Source organism: Ylistrum balloti, unplaced genomic scaffold (assembly GCF_031769215.1).
Source record: "Ylistrum balloti isolate Yb309-2 unplaced genomic scaffold, AGI_CSIRO_Ybal_v1 Utg369848, whole genome shotgun sequence".
NCBI lineage: Eukaryota > Metazoa > Mollusca > Bivalvia > Pectinida > Pectinidae > Ylistrum > Ylistrum balloti.
The window spans coordinates 664,670-691,934 of NW_026782002.1; the positions used below are offsets into that span (position 1 = coordinate 664,670).

General features: G+C 33.1%; 2 protein-coding genes across 2 annotated transcripts; one reads left to right on the top strand and one right to left on the bottom strand.

The window, feature by feature from the left end:
- Nucleotides 1-2,184: 2,184 nt before the first annotated feature.
- On the top strand, nt 2,185-7,931 carry LOC132545463 (uncharacterized). Its single transcript, XM_060209145.1, has 5 exons — nt 2,185-3,234; nt 3,574-3,762; nt 4,474-4,701; nt 5,261-5,394; nt 7,661-7,931. Exons 1-5 carry the CDS (start codon nt 2,185-2,187, stop codon nt 7,929-7,931), a joined length of 1,872 nt encoding a protein of 623 aa, XP_060065128.1.
- A 7,473-nt stretch (nt 7,932-15,404) lies between these two features.
- LOC132545450 (transmembrane protein 106B-like) lies at nt 15,405-21,085 on the bottom strand. Its single transcript, XM_060209134.1, has 6 exons — nt 20,784-21,085; nt 18,798-18,861; nt 17,373-17,532; nt 16,730-16,926; nt 16,351-16,404; nt 15,405-16,034 (listed from the first exon to the last, which is right to left on the bottom strand). Exons 1-6 carry the CDS (start codon nt 21,067-21,069, stop codon nt 15,848-15,850), a joined length of 948 nt encoding a protein of 315 aa, XP_060065117.1. The 5' UTR covers nt 21,070-21,085; the 3' UTR covers nt 15,405-15,847.
- Between the last annotated feature and the right edge of the window lie 6,180 nt (nt 21,086-27,265).

Consider the following 27,265-nt stretch of genomic DNA (forward strand, 5'->3'; position numbering starts at 1 on the left):
CACAAAAAGCACCTCTAAATACAAATTCAGAGGTGGTAGAGCCAACCAATGAATTAGACTTCGTCATGCAGCTGTTTCGTCATTCTTGGACTCGTTAGTGATACTGAGGGTCTAAATTTTGGAGTCTAGGAAGCGAATGAGAAAAATCCAAAGTGACTGAAAGAAATGTCAAAATCTAGATAGGGAGATGAACTAGCACCATAAATTTCAAAACTCCCATATATCTGATCATTTTAAAACAACTGTGTATGTGTATATATTGAACCGTGCCATTATTAGAATGAAGTAAAACTTGCAGGTTACGGCAATCCACGGGACTAAAAGTCCATCAGCAATGTCTACCAAATGCAATCTCTAAAAGCACTTTTAAATATAGATTTAGAGTTAGATACAGAAGAGTCAACCAATGAATTAAAATGTATCATACATCTATTTTTATATTACGAAATCCATTCGTACCCAAAAGTAGAAAAAACAAAAACAAAGAACAATTGAAAGCGATTCACATGTCTATTTATATCCATAATGAATATTAAACATCAATCTGTACATGACTTGATTATTTTTCTATGGCATAATTTAACGTATATATTTATAATGGTGCAACAAGTGAGGTTTAAATAATAGAAAAAGTCTCAATTTTGATAAATTAGACTACCATGAAATTAAAAAAAGGAAATTTAAAGCGGTCGATTAGAGCAAGGTATGAATGAAAGAAACATAAATATTTATTCATATGCTTCATTTTTCAGAACAGCGGGACAAGAGGATGAAACATCGTCCACTGTTCATTATCTGGAGAAATTAACCCGAATTTAAACAAAAATCTGTTTAATAATACGCAAAAATGGAACTTTACCTTTTGATTTGGCTGATGGTTTTTTTTCCAAGTTTGTATTTAGCTTCACCTATAACAGACGAGAACTTTTTCTATCGCTCGAAATCTATCAATGGAACGAGTATCATTTGTTTGTCCTGCCCGCCAGGAACATATCTCGAAGAAGACTGCATCGCCCCAAAAACAACAGGAAGGTGTCGAGTGTGCCCACTGGGCTATTTTCAGCCAACCAACACTTACTCTCTTACCTGCCTCAAGTGTGCAACAGAATGTCTACACAAAGATGCCGGAGAAAATTCAACGTATTCATCACAATCTCAAGCTATATGTGAATCTACTCAAAATTATTGTTTATGTCAAAACGGCAGCTGCATACTAGATAGCAATTGCCCACCTGGAAAAGAACCTGTAATTGAAGGTATTGTATAATCAAGTTATCCAAATGTTAAATAGTAAATAACTAGTTTTTAAAGTATGGTGAATCACACTCGTTATTAAGTAAAATGATCCGACTTGAAAAGTTGTTTATATTTGTATGAGTGCATTTCTCATCCGATTAGTTATACGATTTAAAATACATATACATTATGTCAATTTCGAAATCATGGTCGAGAAAAACATCATTGAGATTCTGTCACCAAATCAAAATTGAAGTCGAAGAGGAAATTCAGTACTGATAAAAGTCAGTGTTTGGTTGGTAAATTTGAGGTCTGAAACAGATCTATGATTTTACCATTTTGAGTTCACAGATGGAATACATCGCGAATTATAAGCTTTCCCAGAAAAGCAAAAAGAGCAGATGACCACAATACTTTATGATAAAAGACGTCCTTACTCTTAAACATTGCCATTCATCTGTTAAAATGATCATTTCAGCAACAAGTTCTGAACACACAGTGTGTCAAGAATGTCCAGAAGAGACGTTTTCTGAGGTATACTCAAGAACAGAGATGTGCAAACCTTTTAAGAAATGTGGAACACATGAAGTCGCCATCTTAAATTCGGATAAATCTCACGATAGAGTTTGTATACCTCGCTATGGCGATCATGTCAACATTACTGATAATATGACTACAATGTCCCAATCACCATACGTAACTGACACCAACAGAAAAGTTTTGCGGCAATCAGTTGAAATCTTTATTATTGCAGGAATTATTTTTATAGCATTTATATTAATAGCCATTGTATTAATAATAAAAATGTACTTCAAATCTAAAAAAAAATATTGCTTTAATGATGTAAAAACCGAGCTGCAGAATGAAAATGCATTGTGTGGCTATAACAGTCAAGAACACCAAGAGCAGTCAATCGAGTCTGGAGTCATAAGTGTTAACGAAAAGACTATGCAGTGTAATTACAATCGGCGGCAAAAGAAAGACGACCAAACATTGCCAAATATGCAGCAAGTGTATACCGAGCAATTAATTGCAGATGATAGCATCGTTTTCAAAGGTCACAACCATCCCAATGATTTAAATAAGTTGCAGGGTGCACATCAAGAAGAATATGAACTATCATTTGGACATATCGACGCCGTGCAGTGTAGTTGCAATGGCAGTAAGATGTATGATCAAAGGTTGCCAAATATCGGTCAAGAAGAAGCACATTCGGAGCTATTTCGTGATGTTTATAACACTGGCGGTAGACTCCGAAAGTCTTTGACCCTTTCACTTCACGAACTTGAACCTTTATCAACACAGTCTAAAAATAATGGTACAATTACAACGTCTTTACCCATGAATACACCATCAACTGAAGAAACAATACCTTTACCACATTTACATAAACAGAAGACAATATTATCAACAGACTGGCAGACGTGTGAACTTATCGACAACCAAGGATGCATTTTACAACTTCGAAATTCTGATGTTATCACAACGTTCCCTCCTGGGGTTCTTTCTGGTGTGAGCTCCGATTATTGTTACAAAACTGTCCATAACAACATTGAACGATTGGCTGCTGTTTTGGGTTTACCTGTTGACACTATCATTACAAGCCCTGCTCCAGAATATCATATGCAGACAAGTTTTGCCGACTTTGTTGAAGTAAAGGTTCCTCATCGAATGCCCAAAAACTTTAAAGAAATAAAAGTACATAGTTTTTCAAAACACTGCAATGGTGACAAAGTGGATTTGGTTGAGGTACCACGGTATGAAACCAAACAAGAAGCTGGTGACAAAATGGATATGTTTTTTGTAATTAATTCCTCATCTGTTCTGATCTATACAAAGCATTTTTCAGGATTCGTCTGCACAACGTGTCAGGGTTTTATTGAATACAATTTGAGTGCAAGTATTTACGGGCGGAAGGGAGTGATTGACAACTGTACCGACACACTGGATGTAATGCTGTATCTGAAGGGTGCAAAGTCGACTATTACTGATTTCGAGGTTTGTATACGGCGCTGTCCCTTCTATTGTATCAATTGTGATGAGCTGCAAATACCAGTATATAAATACAGCATGAAGCATATGTCCATAAGACTGGAAAAATCGCTTCAGTATACATTATTAAGATATGACGGTTGTAATCTATACCAATGCTTGTAATTAGAAAAGATACAAAACATCAAAAACGAGAGAGAGAGAGAGAGAGAGAGAGAGAGAGAGAGAGAGAGAGAGAGAGAGAGAGAGAGAGAGAGAGAGAGAGAGAGAGAGAGAAGGGGGGATTATTCTGTAGCGATATAGATTGATAACACGTACGATAAAATGATACATGATATTTATCAGGTTACCATGGAAGATAAAATTGACAAGAGATTCCATCACCTAGAAACGGAAAGGGTGAAACTACTAGAGCGACACCAACAAAGAAAGGGTGGGCAACTACAGTTCCGATTCGGTTTGCTTAGCAATTCTGTACATAATTGGATACACAGAAAGTATAACAATAACGACCAATTTCAACACAGCTTGTTGGTAAGTGTACAGCATTCAAAAGATGCTGTATTTCAAATAATACATACAACACAGCTTGTTGGTAAGTGTACAGCATTCAAACGATGCTGTATTTTAAATAATACATACGTTTTATTTAACATAAAAGCATTGCAGTTTAGATGTCCGCCAGCTAATTCCAATACATATGCAAAGGTAACATATTGAGGCAATATTTACTGCTGTAAAATTTAATTGGATGCATATTTAATTTGTAATTAAAGATTAGTGTTCGACATAGATTCTAGTCTTATTAATGTCACCTTAAGAGGTATGGCGCTTAACGATACTGGCCACAAATCTTAGATATTTGTTCAGATTATCAATATATGCATACATATATATTGATAAAACGCATCGAAATTATTTTAATTTGCCGAAACAGACACATTCAGGTCAAATATTGTCGGTTGTTATGCGCCATTTCTCTTTGAATTTATTCATTTTAATTGCATTTAACCCATAGTCATCATAGGATATTATTGATTTACAAGCAGATGGATGAACAAATTTAAATCATGTTTTATGTTTCAAAATTAAAATGCAACTAGAGTCTTGGTAGACCATACATAAAACATATACCAAACAATAATACCGCTTAAATGTTGTCCATATTTTGGACATTATTTAAATCAAACTGATTCATGACGGAAATTCTAAATTAACTGATTATTACTGCCTTTTTAATGATAGCTGGTTGACCCGGAGACACTCATGCGTGATTGTGAAAAACACATCATTCATAGCCCTAACACAAAATGGTATCTTCAGCGAAATGGCGAAACCAATGAGAACTGCGATTTTTACATCGAAGTTGTTCATAAAGAGAAACAACCATCAGCACTAGATGAAATGTCTTTTGTGAAGACAAGTATACCTGCCAGTGAAAATTTCGCGGTTGCCTCAGGATTACCCCAAAGAGTAAGTACACGTAATTACTGTTCATCGTTGTATCAACTCAAACTGCATACAGGTAATTTGAAAATGTAGTTATTCTTCAAATAACGATAGTACGTATGGCCCTGATTAATGTTAAGGCTGGTTGATTACTGGCTGGCGAACATTTCCATCAACATTTGTAGATAAGCCACGATTATGGTCTTTGATCATTTTAAAGATGTTTAGTATAATAATGAAGTACATATATATTTGATTTGCATAATTTTCGCTATTCCAATTGATAGACACTACTGCAAATTATATGGCTACCCAACTTAATATTTATTCCAAATTCCATGAGCTTCGTCAGTCTTGTGTTTAAGCTAGTGCACCCCTTAATCTGGTTCCTCAACATTTATTTGGACTCAAATCTCCTCCAAGGTTTAAACAACTATTTGGACCTTTACCATCACTGACGAGTCCTAGAACAACTATGAAAATGATTTCTTAATTATTTGGTGCTAATGTCTCTAACAATAAATTCTGTTCACTTGAATGTCTTTTGTACAATTCTTCACTTAAAATGTACCTTTTCCCCCAGGAGAATACAGCGACGATTCCCGGAGCAATAACAGACATAGCGTTGACACTGAAAGAAAACCTTAACCAGGAAGAATGTCTGAAACTCATCAAACATTTGGGGTGTCTACAATATATACCCCCTGCATCAGACAGGTAAGGCATTCAAGAAAAAGCAGTCAATCATTTGTTATTCATTTCAGAACTATTTTATCAGCATGGCCTCTCAGTACATCCATAATATATTGCACGAAAAGATCCTTTCATTCATTCATTCGTTCGTTAGTTCAGCCGTTTGCATAGAAATCCCCTGACATTTTACTTTTTTATAGTAAATTACAACCTTCATCTTGGTAAACTACATCCTTCATCTTGTTAAAGTACATCCTTCATCTTGCTAAACTACATTCATCATCTTCGTAACTGCATAGAAATCCCTTGACATTTTACTTTTTTATAGTAAATTACAACCTTCATCTTGGTAAACTACATCCTTCATCTTGGTAAACTACATCCTTCATCTTGATAAACTACATCCTTCATCTTGATAAACTACATTCTCCATCTTGTTAAAATACATCCGTCATCTTGGTAAATTGCATCCTTCATCTTGGTGAATTACATCCTTCATCTTGGTAAACTACATCCTTCATCTTGGTAAACTACATCCTTCATCTTGGTAAATTACATTCTTAATCTTGGTAAATTACAACCTTTATCTTGGTAAACTACATCCTTAATCTTGGTAAATTACAACCTTCATCTTGGTAAATTACAACCTTCATCTTGGTAAACTACATCCTTCATCTTGGTAAATTACATCCTTCATCTTGGTAAATTACATTCATCATCTTCGTAACTACATCCTTCATCTTGGTAAACTACATCCTTCATCTTGGTAAACTACATCCTTCATCTTGGTAAATTACATCCTTCATCTTGGTAAATTGCATCCTTCATCTTCGTAACTACATCCTTCATCTTGGTAAACTACATTCTTAATCTGGGTAAATTACAACCTTTATCTTGGTAAACTACATCCTTAATCTTGGTAAATTACAACCTTAATCTTGGTAAATTACAACCTTCATCTTGGTAAACTACATCCTTCATCTTGGTAAATTACATCCTTCATCTTGGTAAATTACACTCATCATCTTCGTAACTACATCCTTCATCTTGGTAAACTACATCCTTCATCTTAGTAAACTACATTCATCATCTTGGTAAATTACATCCTTCATCTTGGTAATGGTAAACTACATCCTTCATCTTAGTAAATTGCATCCTTCATCTTGGTAAATTGCATCCTTCATCTTGGTAAACTACATCCTTCATCTTGGTACATCTTGTAAACTACATCCTTAATCTTGGTAAACTACATCCTTCATCTTGGTAAACTACATTCATCGTCTTGGTAAATTACATCCTTTATCTTGGTAAATTACATTCTTAATCTAGGTAAACTACGGCAAAGTGTTATTATTATTGCAAACAAGGAAACTTTATATCCATTTCTTCGCTCAAGCATAAAACCGATCATGTTAACCCCGATTTTAATTCGCCCAAAACATCCTAAAATATATGTTTCACAGCAAACTTGAGCCCATTTTCAATTTTCCTTTCCAATATATACACAATTGTAGCTACTCGATATTCAGTCTCTTTGTTTCTGAGATATGATGTTGATTATTTAGCAAAATAGCAACAATCGATTAAGTTTAAGAAGAGCCCGGTATTATTGTGTTATCCCTTGCGATATGAACTCTGGTGTGTTCGATAACCGTTAGCGAACTACAGTTCTTGGATGTAACATGTGTCTGCATGAAGGATTTTTTTTGATAAATCAGAAGACGGTCATCCTTTCGGAACGTTTGATAATATGTTCTTTGTATCGTTCAAGTGTCTGCATGGAAATCTGTCTTTTTGTCTACAGAGTAAAATTGTCATTTTCGTGGCGGCTTTATTTTCGTTGAATTCCTGGTTACTCATAAGGAACAAATTTATATGACAACGAATTGATAAACAGATATAACTTGACATGGATTAGTATGAGTCGATTTCGCAAGCAAGTTTATCCACGAAATCAGTTGCTAGCGAAAATGCACATTTTTATTCAAAACCATGAAATTTGAGCCCCACGAAATTATGACCTTATAGTACTTTAACCTCGTGTAATCTATTTACACATTGTTATTCTGTTGTTTGTCAATGACATTATGTTTAGAGTCGAGCTGTTAAAACGAGCATAAGTCATTGATCACCAAAACCGTTTTATGGATGGAATCATTTACAGTGAGCACAAAAGGAATCCCCATTCAAACATACCTTAATTCACCAAAACCAATGCTGAAAAGCCTTGACTGTTTTGTTATGCGATTAAATTTCATGTTGTTATTTTTTTATAAACTTTATTTTTCAGTAGACAGAGAAACGATTTTCGTTACGACTACTGGTACTCTGCATTCATACAATGCTATAACCGTCTTCAAGACAATTTCATCACACGAGTCTTGGATGGTTTAACGAAGATGGATAAAACTCGTTTAGTAACGCTTGTGCGTGTTCATAGCCCATCGAACAACATAAGAGTAGCGTCTGTGTCACCCATTCATCGACCTCCTGCTGTACAGGATGATGACAGACATTTGATTGCACAACCTTCCTCAGCAGAGGGTGATAAAAGTGATTAAATTAGCGTGCTGTAGATGTTTACACTAAAATTGGAAGTTGAAAGTATGTTACTGTAAATCACTTATTTTCACGAGGTTTTATTTTCGGTCATTTAAAATTAGTATCATCAAAATTGATTGTCAATGGTTTTTTTTTTTCATCTGTCATTATGTGTGCATTAAAGTTATACATATATTGCAACTAAATTTGATGTATCGGAGGTTTCACAACAAGCAATGCGACAAAAACATCGCTTGGAATCCACCAAACCTTTGTTGGTATCTGTGTGTGGTTGTTCAGTAGAAGATTGAATTGACTTTGGATGAAAGTTCCGATCGGTATTAACATTTTGGTGAATTTGTACACGACATGCCTTGATCATGACGTACGGTATAAAGCGAGTGTACTTATAAATGACAGAATTATCAATGTTATAGAGTTCATTATGTATTTCAATGCCTCCAACATGGTTCGAACCCAGGACCTGTGGTCTACTAGCTATATACAGTCTGACGCTCAACCGGTGGAACTAAAGAAAAGCTATCTCTAGTCGAGCGGTTTATTGCGGGAAGTATGTTCCAGGGTTATGTATTCCCCACCCAGTAAATGTCTTACCTTAGTTACTTTGATATTGACATGATGCATTGTGGGATACTCCCAAAAGCAACCAATCTCTCCCAGAGTGCATTGCAGAACCCTACATAATATTGTACCTGTTCAAACCGTTTGTTTTCTCCATATATACTATCAAAGTAACTAGCTAATATTATTTTATTTTTACTAATGAAATTTACTGTATTGTATCTAACACTAGCCATCCTTTTTTATTAGTAACAAATGAGTCTATATCTTTATATAATCTGTACATGTTACTTCCATGACCCTGGACAAGTGCCAAACGAATTGTTTACTCCTTCCGTTTCCAAATGAAGTTACGGCAACAGGGATGAAAAGGTTACAAAACCAGAATTTCATTCCAACTATAGTTACAACCATCCCATGGCATTCCCTTAGATAATTCTTGCACTTGTTTCTTGTTGTGTTAACTTAAAAAAATGCTGAAAACAAACACCTCACAGTGGTCCAATTGTCAAAACTCTGGTGAAGGAATCAGAGGAACCTTCAATCTCTCCAAATGTCTACGGTCTGGTATGGACGTAAAAAAATACAATAATCATAAAGGACGTATTTTAAAAAAAAAGAAAAAAAAAATTTCTGGTATGTAAGCAATTTGTAATACACTTTAATCTCGGTTTTTGTCACGTTTGGGCCTTTCTGTTTAAAGCAGTATACTTTTATGTAAGTCCATGATCCATACATTAAACAATGGACATAAAAACAAACAAAATATTAAGAAACAACTGAATTTATCTTTAATAATCTAGTGCAAGATTTAATTATACACAAACATATTGAAACTTAAATATATCACATATTCCAAATACTTACCATACCTAATCATTAGCATAACTGTGACACAAGTGTAAATATAGTGTTACACCTTAGATGTGGAGAAATATTTGTTACAAAGGATTGAGACTAGATAATGTGTTGTTAAAGGAACATAGACTTACAATCCCAAAGGCATACCACATTCTAATCATATGTTGTTTTACAACAAACATCGTACAGACACAAAGAAAATCAAACAAACAAGAGACAATGAACTGAAACTATGAAAAAAATGAGCATGAAAATTGACAAAATATCAAAAACAAAATATTCTAGGTATAAAGAAAATAATTGATAATACACAAATTATTTGTGAAAGTATAAACACGCAGACTAATAGAGTCATCACACAAGTGACATTGAATATGTCATTAACATTTGATTTCTATGGAGATCTTGACCACACCACTGTTTTTTTTATAAAACACTGATTTCTGGAAAGACAAGAAAATTTCAAGATATTCAAATTTTGGATCAGATGTATTGATAATAATACAATCTATCACCTTCAAACAGAGGCCCAGTGGAGATTTCTCTGGCTTTAAGTTTTGTGTTTGTACACCCTGAAGTCTACTCTTCTCCATATTCTTATCCGACCATATCAACCTATGCCCCATTCACTTCTATACTGACCCCCATGACTGGAACCATTTTTTTTGGCCATTTAAGAATGAACCTGTAACAAAACTCAAGATAGCCACCTGTTGGCCATTTTGTTTTTTCTGATCAGTCCCAAAATCAAACTGGAACAAACAAGGGCCAAGGGAAAACCTGCAATTGAAGCTTGAGAGAGATGTTGTAAATAGCTTTAACATGAATTATGTTGTATAAATATCCAAAGTTGACAGAATTGTTTTGTCACAATCAATGTTAAAACAATTAAGCTTTCTACTACTGTATATTTCGAAAAGATAAGTGATGTATTTGTTTTTAGAAGAATGGTTTACAAGAACAGCAATTCTTTTTTGCTATATCATTAAAAATATAATCAGTTTCTTATCCCTCTGTATTATATGTCCCTATTCCCACTCTTAAAACAGAAACATGTTTTGGTACATGCACATGTTCAAGAACTTTTTGTTTTACCTCAAATAAACATTGTAGATATTGAAATGTTTTTCTTTACTTTCATGTCCATTTACAACACAGTTCTATGCAAACTTTTAGGAAAACAATTGTATATATATATATATGTTTCAAAACAACGAATAAATTGTATTCTCTACTGAAAAGTGATTGTTGCTTTCTGTTCATTTTTAACCATCTTAAATTATTTTACCAAAGCGTGGAATTAATGTATTCTAACGAGGTCATGATTGAAATTATTTACAAACGGATTAACATCACTTGGAATTCCATAAGAAAATTTGATCAGAATATGATTGTGACATTAAGGTATTTATTCAGTATTTTACTCTGGATTTCGTAAGATTGACTGCGAAGGAAACATAAGTTTGTGGATATATTTGTTAAATTATAATTTGGCTCAATAGAAATTGCAAAGTTACTATTTTTCTGCTCTGAGATGGACAACTCTGTTTGGATTCAGTCTTTGGGATAGAAGAGTTCAGTATTCCAAATCATAGAAATCACAGAGTGAATTTTTTCCAAGGTGGTATGAGAGATTTCTTACTTACTTCTACAGTTTGAACACTAAATTTATTCCATAATTTAACAATCTTACATCTGTGATGGAGCAACAAGCTTAACACTGATTCTACAGACTAGTTTTTATCAAAATTTTGTAATAATTGCTTGTTATGTTAGCTTTCTGGGTTCATCATCCAGCGAACAGTAAATGCCATTTTGAGGCAGGTTTGTCTTGTTATAGCTGGTGAGTACCTCACTGAACAGCAAAAGGGTGCCCTAATCATCCTACCCATTGAAATGTAGGTAAAATGTCTTTCCGAAGGACACAACCATGACAGCAGACCGACCTGTTTCTAAGGCAAAAATGCAAACCACCATGGGTAGGGAGTTCCAAACTACACACCTCCAATGTTCAACTAAGATTACGTACCTCTACACTCTGAAACAACTGAACTATTGTGATCCTTCTTTATAATGAGCCAATGATATAACTGACAGTGATATATGTTGACTTCTACCTTCCTCAGACCTATTGGAGATCAACAGTGTCTAATATTCCAAAACTAAAATACAGTCTTGTAAAAACATGAAAGCCCATACAATGACAAAGGCAAGATAAAGGGTAAATCTTTTTCAAAGTATCAAATTTTGAAGTCTTTCATTTCTAATATATTTACACCTGTTGGAACTTTATATGAATGATTCTTAAACATTTCAACAAGAATAATTCATTTATCTAAGCTTACAGCCAACATCAAATCAGTTCTTTTTTTTTGTTCTTTTTATGATAACAATTCCTTAATAATGTTTTTGGACATTGCACAAACCCTTTAAAAAGGTATCACAATCACAGAAGCAATGACAAATAACACACAATCACATGATGATGGCTTTAAATAGCCAAGAAAAAGGCAGCAATCCTTGTTGAAATCCTTCATAAATACAACAAGTATCCATAGTACTGTGGCAATATTTCACAACAATATACCTCATATTGAAACCAGATATGTTCAGGCCCAGGTTAAATGAATGCTCCAAAAGTATTCCTTAATTTGTCCATAGAAGAACCATTGCTGGTGTCAAAGAAATTGCTCAGTTATTCTTTATTACTTACCTCTGCATGGAAAAGACTGAGTGACAAGAAATTTCTGAATATCTTTCATGAAACTTGGTCCCAATATTGACAAAAAATGTCATTGATGGTATTATAGTGTCAATTTATGTACATTTTAAATGAAGTTACTTCTAACATAGGGATTAATAACACTAGACAAAATATTTTCAATTCAGTAAACCTATATAACACTTATATAAGAAAACCTGAAGTATGACTTCAAAATCTCATGAGAAATGTTAATGAATTCAATGTAATTTGAAACACATTTCAAATGTGTTGATGTCAACGTACTTATTTTGACGCAATTAAATTTCAAATTTTTTAACAATAAGCATGATGATAAATTTGTAAATAGATAATAATATATATATAAAGACTATGCAGAGACTGCATTTAGCATGATCATACTGTAGTGCAATATAATCACCCAAAAAATCGCTAATCTAAAAAAGCCACTGAAATATGTACATTTACAGTATATGTCATTAGATTTAAAGTTTCTTTGATAAATATGATCTATATTGATATGTACTTTATGAATCATTTCAGTCCTTTCAAAATTCATGTCATAAATGATAATTTAATTCCTATACCGTGTATTGAATATCACCAACATGAGATCCAAGAGGGATCTTGGTGCCAATCATTGTTTGGTCTTTATTTTTTCTTTAAAAGTTGGATATTTTCCTTATTTTTTCCTCTGTTTTAGCTCTCAATTATACAAAATTTGAACATTCTTCTGAAAAAATATCAACAATTAACTGTCACTGTCAAATTCAAGATGGTTGGCGGTCAGCCATTTTGTTTTTCCTGATCAGTCCCAAAATCAAACAAGAACAACTAGGGACCATGGGGTGCCAACATATGAAATTTGAAAAGATATCAATCTAGGACTTCTCGCACAACAGTGATAAAATTCTTTCATTCTTGAAATCCAAGATGGCTGCCTCTCCTCCATTTTTTTCACTGATCAGTCCTAAAGTCAAACAGGCACAACTATGATCTAGGCACAAAGAGGAACATACATAAGAAATTTCAGGGAGATTCATCCATTACTTTTAAAGAAATAGCGATATATTTCATTTCTAAAATACAAGATGGCCTTCTATCAACCATTTCATTTTCCTGACAAGTCCCAAAATCAAGCAGGCATGACAAGGGACCAAGAGGAACCTAAATACAAATTTCAGACCAATCCATCTAGTCCCTCTCAAGAAATACAGATAACAATTTTTCGTTGTTGAAATTCAAAAAGGCCGTCTGTCTGCCGTTTTCATCCAGTACTTTTTACTTTCATTGTAAAAACTCAAGAAAGCTACCTGTTGGCCCGATCAGCCCAAAAATAAAACTCAAATGAGAACACCTGCGAGAGAGGTGCTTTCCAAGAAATAGCAAGAACAAAAACTGTTTATGGACAGACAGACCAGTTTAGAAAAGCTTGTATTGTGATAATGAGGTACAGCTGAATTGTAGCTACTGGGGTAAGGCAATGGTACATACTCTACTTAAACTTATATCATGATCATGTACTATAATATATATATATTGTACATGATAAATATACATTTATTGTATCAATCATACAATAAGTCCAGAGGGCCGCTTATTGCACAAAGTCTGAGGGTGAGCTTATTACAGGACAACACAAGAAGCTTAGCAGCCTTGACGGTTACCCGAGATATGCAATACTGAATATAAAGGTTAAAGGATAGTTATCATGAAACAGAAATTGTGACAATGAATATAGTAAGTCATTGTTGATACATGCATACCATCAAAACTGTCATCCTATACTGATAATACTTACAAAGTTATTTTAAGTGGGAAATAACCAACGTCATAATCAAAAATGTAATTTTTCTACGAAAATTACACTAAAGTCTAAACAATTTTCCTCCCAAAGAAGAAATGTGAGACTCATTTTGGTAATTAAAGAATCTTAAGATGCTTCCCATCATAAAGAGTAATTGATTCTACCATGTCTGGGTGTTGAGACGAAGGTTTTTGAAATCCAAGTAAATCTAACCTCTTTTGACCCCGTCCCTCAGGCCCCTGTGGGGTGGGGACTGTATAATTCACAATTCTGGTTCATCTTAGGCCTGGAAAGGTTTCTGAAAATTTTTCTTGAAATCAGATCAGCGGACTTTGAGAAGAAGTAAAACATGTTAAATTATTAATGGATGCATAACGCCAGATGAAAGTGATTGCAATAGGTCATCATCAGTGACCTAAAAATACAACTAGTTAATAAATTTATAGAACAACAATATATGTGAGTATTACCAAACATGGGTTTTTGCTAGACAAATACAGTAAATTTTAACACTAATTTGTATATCAGTGCTAATATGTTGTTTTACATGGTAAATCATACTCGGAAGCTTTAAAATTTTTTTTAGATATAGTTACGACATATTTGAATACAAACATGTTTTGATATGACAAGTTTTTCATTTCTCATCTTTCCCAGTTCATTCTTTATAATGATTACATAGGTCTGTTATTCATATTGCAAAAAAATACAGCAGAAACTAATATCTGTGATGTGCACAAAGAACACATATGACAAATGATATTTAATATTGCTTCGACCCATGTTTAACCATCTTAGTTTTATAGCAATGTTTTCACAAGGAATCACCAGACTTCAGTTTTACCAAACCTGGGTTTTACATACAGTACAGATGCTCAAATTTTTATTGGCATGTTGAGAATATCTGCTTAACAAAGGAAATTTTCTTAATGTTTATCAAATAACTATGTTAAAAAAATTACGAAAACAGAAAGATTTTTTTTAAAACATTTTCTTCAGGTTGGTGTAATATCAATAGAAGTTCTTAAAACACAACCGATACAAGATCTGATTGGTTTGAAGAACTGCTATTCTATATAAGCAATGACTTCTGCAATCTGTATACTGGGAACAGTTAACACAAAAGAATAATTCCCTAGCATTATTTTGAAAAGTACCTATAGCATCACAAAACGCTCAAACAAGGCCATGTACAAGCACCAGGTGTTCAGAGATCTTAAGTATGCAATCTTAATACTCTGACTAGACAATACATATTATCACAAGTTGCACTATGCAATGTATTTTCAACTAATCACATAAACGGTAACTTCTACTTCTAATTGACAACCTTACAAAAGACACAGGTTGAATATTAGGAGTACATGTATTGATTTGTGCATCTCTGTGTTTTTTACATGTATTGATTTGTGCATGCTCTGTGTTTTATACATGTATTGATTTGTGCATGCTCTGTGTTTTTTACATAATTGATTGGTGCATGCGCTGTGTTATTTTACATATATATTGATTTGTGCATGCTCTGTGTTTTATACATGTATTGGTATTGTATTTTACTAATACAGCAAATATTGCTTGTTTTTGACGACATTTATCTTGAACTATGGGACCTTTACTTAAGTCTAAAACTGGGACCAGAAAAAACATTACTTTATAAACGGAAGACGTTTCTCTTTGGTCTGAACTACCTGTACATACCTGGAGAGATGACCAAGAACTTTCACTCAATGTTGATAATGAAAATTTGTGGTTCCAAAGAATTATAATACCTAGTAAATATAATTATCTATCCACAATGATATCTTAAGGAACCAATAATATAAAGTAAATCATCAACATTAATATCACTTTAGGTCAACAGCTTTACCATGTCACCTTGGAATATTATCTTCAGTGGCGGCAGGTTATCAGAGATGGGAACCAGAGGAAAATGTTTTTATATAAAGTCAACAGTCTTGAAAATTCTAGTCATCCTTCGTGATCACTTCTGAAGCAGTGGTCATCTCTGTAGTGGTAATTTCTGTAGTGGTCAGTGGATGTGGTTTGTGCGTACTGATGACCGGTGCTGAATCATTCCCACAGCTGACTGATTGGTAGGTGGTCAGTGATGTCATCTCAGTATGTCCAAGGTAACTATAACTAACTGTAAAACTGTAACAGAAAACACAGAGTGACGTTTTTCCAGTAACAGATCATTTTGGTAGTTTTTAATTACATACTTCGTTTTCAAAATGAAGAGTTATCTGCCCTTTGCCTCTTATTAGTACATGTTGATTGTTATGTCATTAGTTTGAATGAGATACCTGTGTTGTTCTCTCACAAATTATCTCAGAAACATACAACAAAACAATCAATACCTCCTCAGAAGAGCAGATAACTCTACTTCACCAAAAAGATGCAACAGATGTAAAAGGAACGCATGGAATATTGTAGTACGACATGATTTTTTAACAATTATCATACTTACTCGAATACCATTACAAATTCATGGAACCAGGTGTTGGTGTCATTGCATAAAATTCTGCAAAAAAGGTAATAAAAGATATTCTAATTCAAAAAAAGCTGAAGATTTTTTGGGTAAAATCACATTTACTAACAAACATTCAGAAAGCTAAAGGAATGGAGAGGGGAGATAACCAAATATTGTTTCTTGTGATTATTTCTTAACAAATTGTAAACAAAACTTGTTATAACAATTAATATGAATTAAAGCATAAAAAAAACATATATGTAAATCAATTTAATACAATAACTAAATCGTGAAAGCATGACAAAACATATGAATTAATAACAAGTTTTATATAATCAAAACATTTGTAAAGGAAATGTAATGCTGATCAACTTACGCCATGTATCCAAATTCATTTAACTCGTTAAAGTTGATTTTGGCATCTACAGAAGTTGATACTGTATCTCGTATCGGTACGGTGGTTGTGTTTTTGTTATTAGAAGTGGTTATAACTTTGGTTCGAAACAGCACTGCCATAGCTATGCTATTGACAGTCACAGAAAAGTAATTCTGATTAGTGATGTTTATTGGATTCTGAAAAAAAAAAACACAACAAGAATTATACATCTGATATACATATCTTCATTCTAAGAACTTTTTTTCAATTTTCCATAATCCTAGAAATCTGTTTATATAATTAACTGTGACATCTAGTGTGTAGAATTGTAAATTATAAATGCTAAATTGTAAATGATAACTTTTTCAACAGACAACATCTTCAAAGCAGTTTGTAAAAGTAACTCAGAACAAAAACATTTTGGCAGTAATCTTAATTTGTTTATGTAAAATAAAGTCAAAATGCTCTTTGATTAAGAGATACAGTGTATATATCAAACAAAACAGAACGCAGAGCTGTATAGCAAAAAGTGCAAGAGTTTGGCACAAATTTCCCATCTCAGTTCTCATTATGCCAAGCTCCTGTGGAATAATGGAACACGGACATACACAATGTTTATATCCTGACTATATTCATAACTTACTGTGATTAGGAATTGGACACTTTGGACTGCGATGGAAAGATTTTGAGGATATAGGAATGGTTTGTTACTTTCAATTGTCACATTCCGAGGGAACATGAAAAAGAGCAGAAGGCCTGCGGCAGTCAGACAGAGAAACACTGCCAAACATACATAAAGGTACCTGTAACAGAGAATATGATAGAGATAAGTATAAACAGCATGTTGAGTTACTATAGAACTATATATAATCCACAAATATTAACCATAGTTATCCTTCAGTGAGCTCTCCAGGGCAAAACTAAAATTCTAGTTCATATTGTAGGAAGTAGATTTTGTTGTCATTGTGGAATATTGATATATCTGAATTGCCTGATAAGTATAGTGTACCATGGTTATAATCATTGCAAGCTAGATTACAATGAAAAACAAAAAATAGTATCAAAGTCTTAAATTCTAAATGATAGATATATATATATCGTATAAGAACTGATAAGTAAATATGTCAGTATCATCTCACACTTTAACACCAAATATGGTATTCAGCTTACAACCCAAGGCATCAATTAACACATGGATTTTAACTAAACGTAGGGGGTACTGGTGGAACAATCACTGAACTAGTATTCGTTTGCATCTTTACGACAGAATAATTATGATAGATGTGTATGGGCTTACTACCAGACATTGGCCTATTACCAGGGTTTTTTTTTTCACTATTTGTATATTTTTACTAATGAGGTAAGTAATCAGGAATTGTGCTGGCTCACTGCACTTCTTCATTTGGTGCAAACAAATTTTACCACTTTTCAACAAATAAACGTAATGAAATGTCTGTGCATCCACAATAATAAGTACATGTACAATTAAAGAGCAATACTTTCAGATAAAAACCACTGAAATAAGATGATCTCTAAATTATGTATGTTTTCCGTATACTTGATTGAAAGAAAAGGACAATTATTGGTTTAAGTACAGTGAAATCAGCTTTTTAAAATAATATTCTATTTTCCAGTATAAATTATTATAGTAGCTAATTCAAATGGTTCAATTGAATCTAATAAGAAAAAGTCATGAACATTTTATGACTTAAGTGCAATATCAATATTAGAACATTTATCATATATACAGGTTGTACATTTCTCAAAACAACAATCCAAACCCTATTTCACACAGTGTTGTGTCTTGCAAGTGCAAATGCATACACAGACATTTGTTTTTGATATTCCATGTACATTACGGATTGACAGATTTCACTTCAGCAATCTTTGTTTGATTGCTCTGCATATTCTTTTCATGCATTAACAGAAAATAACATGAAGAAGACATGTATATCAACATCTGATGTTCTTTGGAAAATATGATAACAGATGTCATCAGGACAAACAGTTAGTCCTGGTGATATACTGATTGAAACTCTGCTTGGTAGTAAGTATCAGGGCTACTAACGTTCTTCTTGGTTTCAAACGTTTGTCTTTCAGAGGAATCAACGCCACCAGCTGTCCTTCTTGTTCTGTAACAACAGAAAAAGACAAGTATATGCAACAAAAATATAAAATAAAACATATTACCTAATTTTGATATCCTAAAACTAGTTTAACATCCAGTTCCATTATCTCTGTACAATTGATTTGGTGGATTTGTTGAAAAACTGTCACACTCATGAGAAATAGTCTTGAAATGTCTTTCAAATAAATTAATTCATCATCAACAAGATGTGTTTATAAGACACTATTCCCTTGGTCGCAACAAAATTCTGAAGTGGGACATTACTGTGTAAGGCATGTGCTAATTGCAAGCACACTTTGTGAGACATTTATGTCTTCATTGTGGTAATGATTTGACAGTTTTAATTCATTAGTTACAATGTTAAAAATTTTCAAGTGTAGGTCAAAGATCATAGTCACATGGCAAAAACATTTGGTACCATCGGAAAGGTCTCATCACAAAGAACACATGTCTGAAATTTCAGAGTCCTACCTCTAATGGTGCAATAGTTAAGGCCAAAAATTTTTTGTTGTCGGAAAGGTTTTCTCACAAGGAACACACATGCTAAATATGAAAGCCCTACCTCTTACGATGCAATATATATGTGCAAATTTAAGTTGACAACAGACAAACAAACAGACAGTACAAAAATTATATGCCCCCCGATCTTTTGATCCAGGGGCATAAAAATTTAGGAGCTGCATATGATATGAGACTGTTTGGCTACAACATGATATAGTATTATAGTATTAGACATGGTCAAAGTTAATCAGCTGATGAGCGTGCTTCTATAGCTCAACAGAGCACTGGACGATCACATCAAAGACCATGATTAAGTAATGTAAAGAATTGGTGTTGATTTTTTTTTATTTCATACATATTTTATTTTAATTCTTATCAAACAAATCTAAGAAATTTTCATTTGTTGTGAGCCTTGATAAGTTTCATAAAATCAAACATGAAATGAAAACATATCTAAGAAATTTCTAACAAAACTCAGTAAAGCTTATTTTGATAGTTTAAAGCTAAAAAGAGGACAAAATTAGACAGAGACAGTCATTTTGTTGCATGACTTTCAATTCATGACACAGCCAATAAAAAATGTTCCAGGGTATATTACACTAATGACATATATGAAAAATATATATTACACTCAAAATCACTCAATAAAAGAATGAGTACGTGATAATACATGTACATTTCTTTAATTTCCCTCAATCATTGTACTGGAGGCCAGAAAGTTTGCTTCCTGTTGGGTTGCTCAACAGTCTGCAGCAACATATATATTTTCCCTCTTCTGATTGGTTGAATTGGTTACTGTGATTAATATATACTTTTTCCATTAAATGAGTGGCCTTTATCAGCATCATTAAAGCCATGTGTGAAATATGTTCACAGTGCTAGGCAACTCCACAATGTTTTCCCCTGACCCTCAAAAAACTTCATTTTGACTTTTAAATCTGATAATTAAAGGACCCCCAAAATTAATTAGGTTTTATAATATTTCATCTAGAACTGAGTCATGAGACTTACAATATGAGGGGCCCAATGAAAACCAAGACTCCCTGGATCATACTTAAATTGCGTGTAAGCAAGCTATTGAGGACAGATGGTCTTTGTCATAATGCCGTAAGTCCGTGCAGTGGCGGGCACCAATTCAAATAGTGTTTACAGTTGGTCAAGTGGGTCACAATGACCATATATTCTGGGTTCAGCGAAAACCACTAAAGATATTACATTATGTGCATCCGTAGGCTCCACACGGGACATAACATACAAATAACATTAATTATAACATGCAAGGCGTTGTGACAATAGCTGTTATATCAAATGCAAGACACAGTCCCAGTATGTGGTAAAGACAAGCAACCGACAGACCGCCTATGTCATGGAGTTATAGGTATGCCTATTTGTCCAAAACAAAACAAATTGCTACACAATTATTACCTTTTGGTATACTTCCATTTCCCCTACATGTTGGGCATGGGACGCTTCCACGCAGTAGCTCGGTGTATGTGTTTGTATCTACCCCTCTTACATCACCAACTTGTGACGAATTGAGGACCAATTCCTCGGTCGATCGAATGTTGACATTTTCACGAGGCGGTGGCACGTGATGTCCATTTGTTTGAGGTGTCGTTCTATATGAGTCGCCTGAAAATTCACCGGAGTCGTCTGTATCATTCACCAGCTTGTGACGATCTCCGTCGATGGATCCACCTATTTGGTTCATTCTGATATTCTAAAGACTAATTGCAAACCAAAATGGAAATTAAACAACCTACATCTTCGAATACGACGTAACCACCATGTTGTAAATATGGTTAATCCAAAATGCAAACTCCTACTAGGTAAATTATAATAAACGCATCATATCTATTGAAATTATAAATAGAATTTAAAATTAACTTAGAAAGAAAAGGAAATTGATGTTAAATGATATTTCAATTAGTTCAGTAACAAAAGACCAACAGTTGTGCGTTCTGCTGTATAGCAATTAATACGCACTGAAGGATTTTGTAATTTATATTCAACCGAAATGTGTTATTGGTAGCAGTACACAGTTTCTCGGTGTGGCCATGGGTGATTTTTTTGCTCATTAGATTACCCCATTATAAAGGTTTTAATTAAAAATGAAAAAAAAAATCCTTGCTAAAATTGGTCCTGTCATGTTAAAGTGGACAATGTGGGGTTTCATTTTTTTCAGGATAATATTTTAGCTTTGTGTTGGAGATTACTGTTTGGGCAGTCTCGAATCTGTGTCTACGCACCAAAAACTAGCTTTACAGGAAGTGAAATTTTCATAGTGTTTACATGTGGTCATGTTATGAAGAATTTCCGAGTTGGAATTTGCTGAAATGTAAGTACTTTGTTACCACGACAGTGTTGTTGATTGTAAGATAGGTGATTAGAATTAAATTTCTCCTAGAAAGTTGTAGTGTTGGATTGGAATTAGCAGTATTTTTGCATTTTTAGCATTTTTTCAGTAGGTAACCATGACAATCAAATGTCAGAAATCAGAGGAATTTTTTTTTTTACACAAATTTCATCTCTCTACTGTTAATGTAATTGTTATACAGTTTATAAATATATATACATGTAATGATGTATTTTTCATAACCAATCTGCTATACCTGTATATCTCAAACATGACAAATAATTTCAGGAAAAATGCAAATTAACTGTTTACTGCTACCTTATAGCACATTAAAAAAAATTAATCTATTTAAAATGTGCTTTACTATGTTTAATTAAGTTTAATCCTTTCCATAATTGCTATAAATACATAAAAAACACACTGAAACTTGTTCATAATGATTTTATTTTAATTTCATCAGGGGTGCATAAAGGGAGGTAATTTGGGTGCTCTTGTGGGTGAGAATTTCAGCTGTTTTCAAAAGGCTTGGTATCAGTTTGAAAACTGTTCTACAGTAGGTAACAGGTATGAAATAAGTCAGTAACAACCTTAGAATGTATTTAGACTGCATTATAGGGCAATTCCAATAGTTTAAGGTGTGGTATCCATGGTAACTAAGAAGGAAAGTATGAGTTTTTGAATTTTGGATAAATTCTCTGTTTTGATGATTTTTACTCAATAATGTGTGTGTATTTCTCATAGATTGGGCATACAATCATGTTAATATTGTCATAAAATTACATTTCCATAGTTACTGCTGTAAAAAAGACTATTTTTCGAACAATATTGCAATGTAATAGGGTTTCTAATATTACACTTGAAGAAGGGTGGGGGGCAGTAAGCATAGGTGTTTGTGATGTCATACACATGACATTTAAGAATATCTTATGTCATATCACTGTTAATTACTTTCGAGAAATGTGTCAGATGCTAATTTGAAGTTTTTGTTGGATTTCTAGCCTTCACTATGACATCACAGTGCATTGGTGAAGCCATCATTAGCAATTGATGACGTCATAGTACTGATGACATCAGCTGTTACCATGACGTCATAACATAAGACTTTATATATGTAGTATCAATCTGCTTTTCAGTTATCTAAATTCACAGAAGCACAAACTACTTGATTCAGTTTCAATTGCAACTTTATTCAAGTAAATTTAAGACTTATTGAGGTTTTAATTTTTCAAATTACCTCCCTTTCTTCCTAATTTGAGAGCAGAATTGGTCAAAACACACCATGCGGGAAAATCCATATTACTCGATAGCTATTCAAGATACACAGTAAAGCGATATATTGTTTTGTTCGTGTGATCATTTTCTAGACACTCAGAGGGATTTTAATGAAATTAAAAAAACTAATTGTGATGTATAAGGTAGCAGTACACAGTTTCTCGGTGTGGCCATGGGTGATTTTTTTGCTCATTAGATTACCCCATTATAAAGGTTTTAATTAAAAATGAAAAAAAAAATCCTTGCTAAAATTGGTCCTGTCATGTTAAAGTGGACAATGTGGGGTTTCATTTTTTTCAGGATAATATTTTAGCTTTGTGTTGGAGATTACTGTTTGGGCAGTCTCGAATCTGTGTCTACGCACCAAAAACTAGCTTTACAGGAAGTGAAATTTTCATAGTGTTTACATGTGGTCATGTTATGAAGAATTTCCGAGTTGGAATTTGCTGAAATGTAAGTACTTTGTTACCACGACAGTGTTGTTGATTGTAAGATAGGTGATTAGAATTAAATTTCTCCTAGAAAGTTGTAGTGTTGGATTGGAATTAGCAGTATTTTTGCATTTTTAGCATTTTTTCAGTAGGTAACCATGACAATCAAATGTCAGAAATCAGAGGAATTTTTTTTTTTACACAAATTTCATCTCTCTACTGTTAATGTAATTGTTATACAGTTTATAAATATATATACATGTAATGATGTATTTTTCATAACCAATCTGCTATACCTGTATATCTCAAACATGACAAATAATTTCAGGAAAAATGCAAATTAACTGTTTACTGCTACCTTATAGCACATTAAAAAAAATTAATCTATTTAAAATGTGCTTTACTATGTTTAATTAAGTTTAATCCTTTCCATAATTGCTATAAATACATAAAAAACACACTGAAACTTGTTCATAATGATTTTATTTTAATTTCATCAGGGGTGCATAAAGGGAGGTAATTTGGGTGCTCTTGTGGGTGAGAATTTCAGCTGTTTTCAAAAGGCTTGGTATCAGTTTGAAAACTGTTCTACAGTAGGTAACAGGTATGAAATAAGTCAGTAACAACCTTAGAATGTATTTAGACTGCATTATAGGGCAATTCCAATAGTTTAAGGTGTGGTATCCATGGTAACTAAGAAGGAAAGTATGAGTTTTTGAATTTTGGATAAATTCTCTGTTTTGATGATTTTTACTCAATAATGTGTGTGTATTTCTCATAGATTGGGCATACAATCATGTTAATATTGTCATAAAATTACATTTCCATAGTTACTGCTGTAAAAAAGACTATTTTTCGAACAATATTGCAATGTAATAGGGTTTCTAATATTACACTTGAAGAAGGGTGGGGGGCAGTAAGCATAGGTGTTTGTGATGTCATACACATGACATTTAAGAATATCTTATGTCATATCACTGTTAATTACTTTCGAGAAATGTGTCAGATGCTAATTTGAAGTTTTTGTTGGATTTCTAGCCTTCACTATGACATCACAGTGCATTGGTGAAGCCATCATTAGCAATTGATGACGTCATAGTACTGATGACATCAGCTGTTACCATGACGTCATAACATAAGACTTTATATATGTAGTATCAATCTGCTTTTCAGTTATCTAAATTCACAGAAGCACAAACTACTTGATTCAGTTTCAATTGCAACTTTATTCAAGTAAATTTAAGACTTATTGAGGTTTTAATTTTTCAAATTACCTCCCTTTCTTCCTAATTTGAGAGCAGAATTGGTCAAAACACACCATGCGGGAAAATCCATATTACTCGATAGCTATTCAAGATACACAGTAAAGCGATATATTGTTTTGTTCGTGTGATCATTTTCTAGACACTCAGAGGGATTTTAATGAAATTAAAAAAACTAATTGTGATGTATAAGGTAGCAGTACACAGTTTCTCGGTGTGGCCATGGGTGATTTTTTTGCTCATTAGATTACCCCATTATAAAGGTTTTAATTAAAAATGAAAAAAAAATCCTTGCTAAAATTGGTCCTGTCATGTTAAAGTGGACAATGTGGGGTTTCATTTTTTTCAGGATAATATTTTAGCTTTGTGTTGGAGATTACTATTTGGGCAGTCTCGAATCTGTGTCTACGCACCAAAAACTAGCTTTACAGGAAGTGAAATTTTCATAGTGTTTACATGTGGTCATGTTATGAAGAATTTCCGAGTTGGAATTTGCTGAAATGTAAGTACTTTGTTACCACGACAGTGTTGTTGATTGTAAGATAGGTGATTAGAATTAAATTTCTCCTAGAAAGTTGTAGTGTTGGATTGGAATTAGCAGTATTTTTGCATTTTTAGCATTTTTTCAGTAGGTAACCATGACAATCAAATGTCAGAAATCAGAGGAATTTTTTTTTTTACACAAATTTCATCTCTCTACTGTTAATGTAATTGTTATACAGTTTATAAATATATATACATGTAATGATGTATTTTTCATAACCAATCTGCTATACCTGTATATCTCAAACATGACAAATAATTTCAGGAAAAATGCAAATTAACTGTTTACTGCTACCTTATAGCACATTAAAAAAAATTAATCTATTTAAAATGTGCTTTACTATGTTTAATTAAGTTTAATCCTTTCCATAATTGCTATAAATACATAAAAAACACACTGAAACTTGTTCATAATGATTTTATTTTAATTTCATCAGGGGTGCATAAAGGGAGGTAATTTGGGTGCTCTTGTGGGTGAGAATTTCAGCTGTTTTCAAAAGGCTTGGTATCAGTTTGAAAACTGTTCTACAGTAGGTAACAGGTATGAAATAAGTCAGTAACAACCTTAGAATGTATTTAGACTGCATTATAGGGCAATTCCAATAGTTTAAGGTGTGGTATCCATGGTAACTAAGAAGGAAAGTATGAGTTTTTGAATTTTGGATAAATTCTCTGTTTTGATGATTTTTACTCAATAATGTGTGTGTATTTCTCATAGATTGGGCATACAATCATGTTAATATTGTCATAAAATTACATTTCCATAGTTACTGCTGTAAAAAAGACTATTTTTCGAACAATATTGCAATGTAATAGGGTTTCTAATATTACACTTGAAGAAGGGTGGGGGGCAGTAAGCATAGGTGTTTGTGATGTCATACACATGACATTTAAGAATATCTTATGTCATATCACTGTTAATTACTTTCGAGAAATGTGTCAGATGCTAATTTGAAGTTTTTGTTGGATTTCTAGCCTTCACTATGACATCACAGTGCATTGGTGAAGCCATCATTAGCAATTGATGACGTCATAGTACTGATGACATCAGCTGTTACCATGACGTCATAACATAAGACTTTATATATGTAGTATCAATCTGCTTTTCAGTTATCTAAATTCACAGAAGCACAAACTACTTGATTCAGTTTCAATTGCAACTTTATTCAAGTAAATTTAAGACTTATTGAGGTTTTAATTTTTCAAATTACCTCCCTTTCTTCCTAATTTGAGAGCAGAATTGGTCAAAACACACCATGCGGGAAAATCCATATTACTCGATAGCTATTCAAGATACACAGTAAAGCGATATATTGTTTTGTTCGTGTGATCATTTTCTAGACACTCAGAGGGATTTTAATGAAATTAAAAAAACTAATTGTGATGTATAAGGTAGCAGTACACAGTTTCTCGGTGTGGCCATGGGTGATTTTTTTGCTCATTAGATTACCCCATTATAAAGGTTTTAATTAAAAATGAAAAAAAAAATCCTTGCTAAAATTGGTCCTGTCATGTTAAAGTGGACAATGTGGGGTTTCATTTTTTTCAGGATAATATTTTAGCTTTGTGTTGGAGATTACTATTTGGGCAGTCTCGAATCTGTGTCTACGCACCAAAAACTAGCTTTACAGGAAGTGAAATTTTCATAGTGTTTACATGTGGTCATGTTATGAAGAATTTCCGAGTTGGAATTTGCTGAAATGTAAGTACTTTGTTACCACGACAGTGTTGTTGATTGTAAGATAGGTGATTAGAATTAAATTTCTCCTAGAAAGTTGTAGTGTTGGATTGGAATTAGCAGTATTTTTGCATTTTTAGCATTTTTTCAGTAGGTAACCATGACAATCAAATGTCAGAAATCAGAGGAATTTTTTTTTTTACACAAATTTCATCTCTCTACTGTTAATGTAATTGTTATACAGTTTATAAATATATAATTTCAGGAAAAATGCAAATTAACTGTTTACTGCTACCTTATAGCACATTAAAAAAAATTAATCTATTTAAAATGTGCTATGTTTAATTAAGTTTAATCCTTTCCAT

What these genes read in the sequence shown, in the direction of transcription:
- LOC132545463 (XM_060209145.1), top strand. Translation starts at nt 2,185, where the DNA reads ATGCAGTGTAATTACAATCGGCGGCAAAAGAAAGACGACCAAACATTG. An exon ending in CGACTATTACTGATTTCGAG is followed by an intron (nt 3,235 to 3,573) that starts GTTTGTATACGG and finishes GATATTTATCAG; the next exon opens with GTTACCATGGAAGATAAAAT. An exon ending in ATACCCCCTGCATCAGACAG is followed by an intron (nt 5,395 to 7,660) that starts GTAAGGCATTCA and finishes TTTATTTTTCAG; the next exon opens with TAGACAGAGAAACGATTTTC.
- LOC132545450 (XM_060209134.1), bottom strand. Translation starts at nt 21,069, where the DNA reads ATGAACCAAATAGGTGGATCCATCGACGGAGATCGTCACAAGCTGGTG. An exon ending in AAATGGAAGTATACCAAAAG is followed by an intron (nt 18,862 to 20,783) that starts GTAATAATTGTG and finishes CTGTTGTTACAG; the next exon opens with AACAAGAAGGACAGCTGGTG. An exon ending in GAATTTGTAATGGTATTCGA is followed by an intron (nt 16,035 to 16,350) that starts GTAAGTATGATA and finishes TTTCTGTTACAG; the next exon opens with TTTTACAGTTAGTTATAGTT.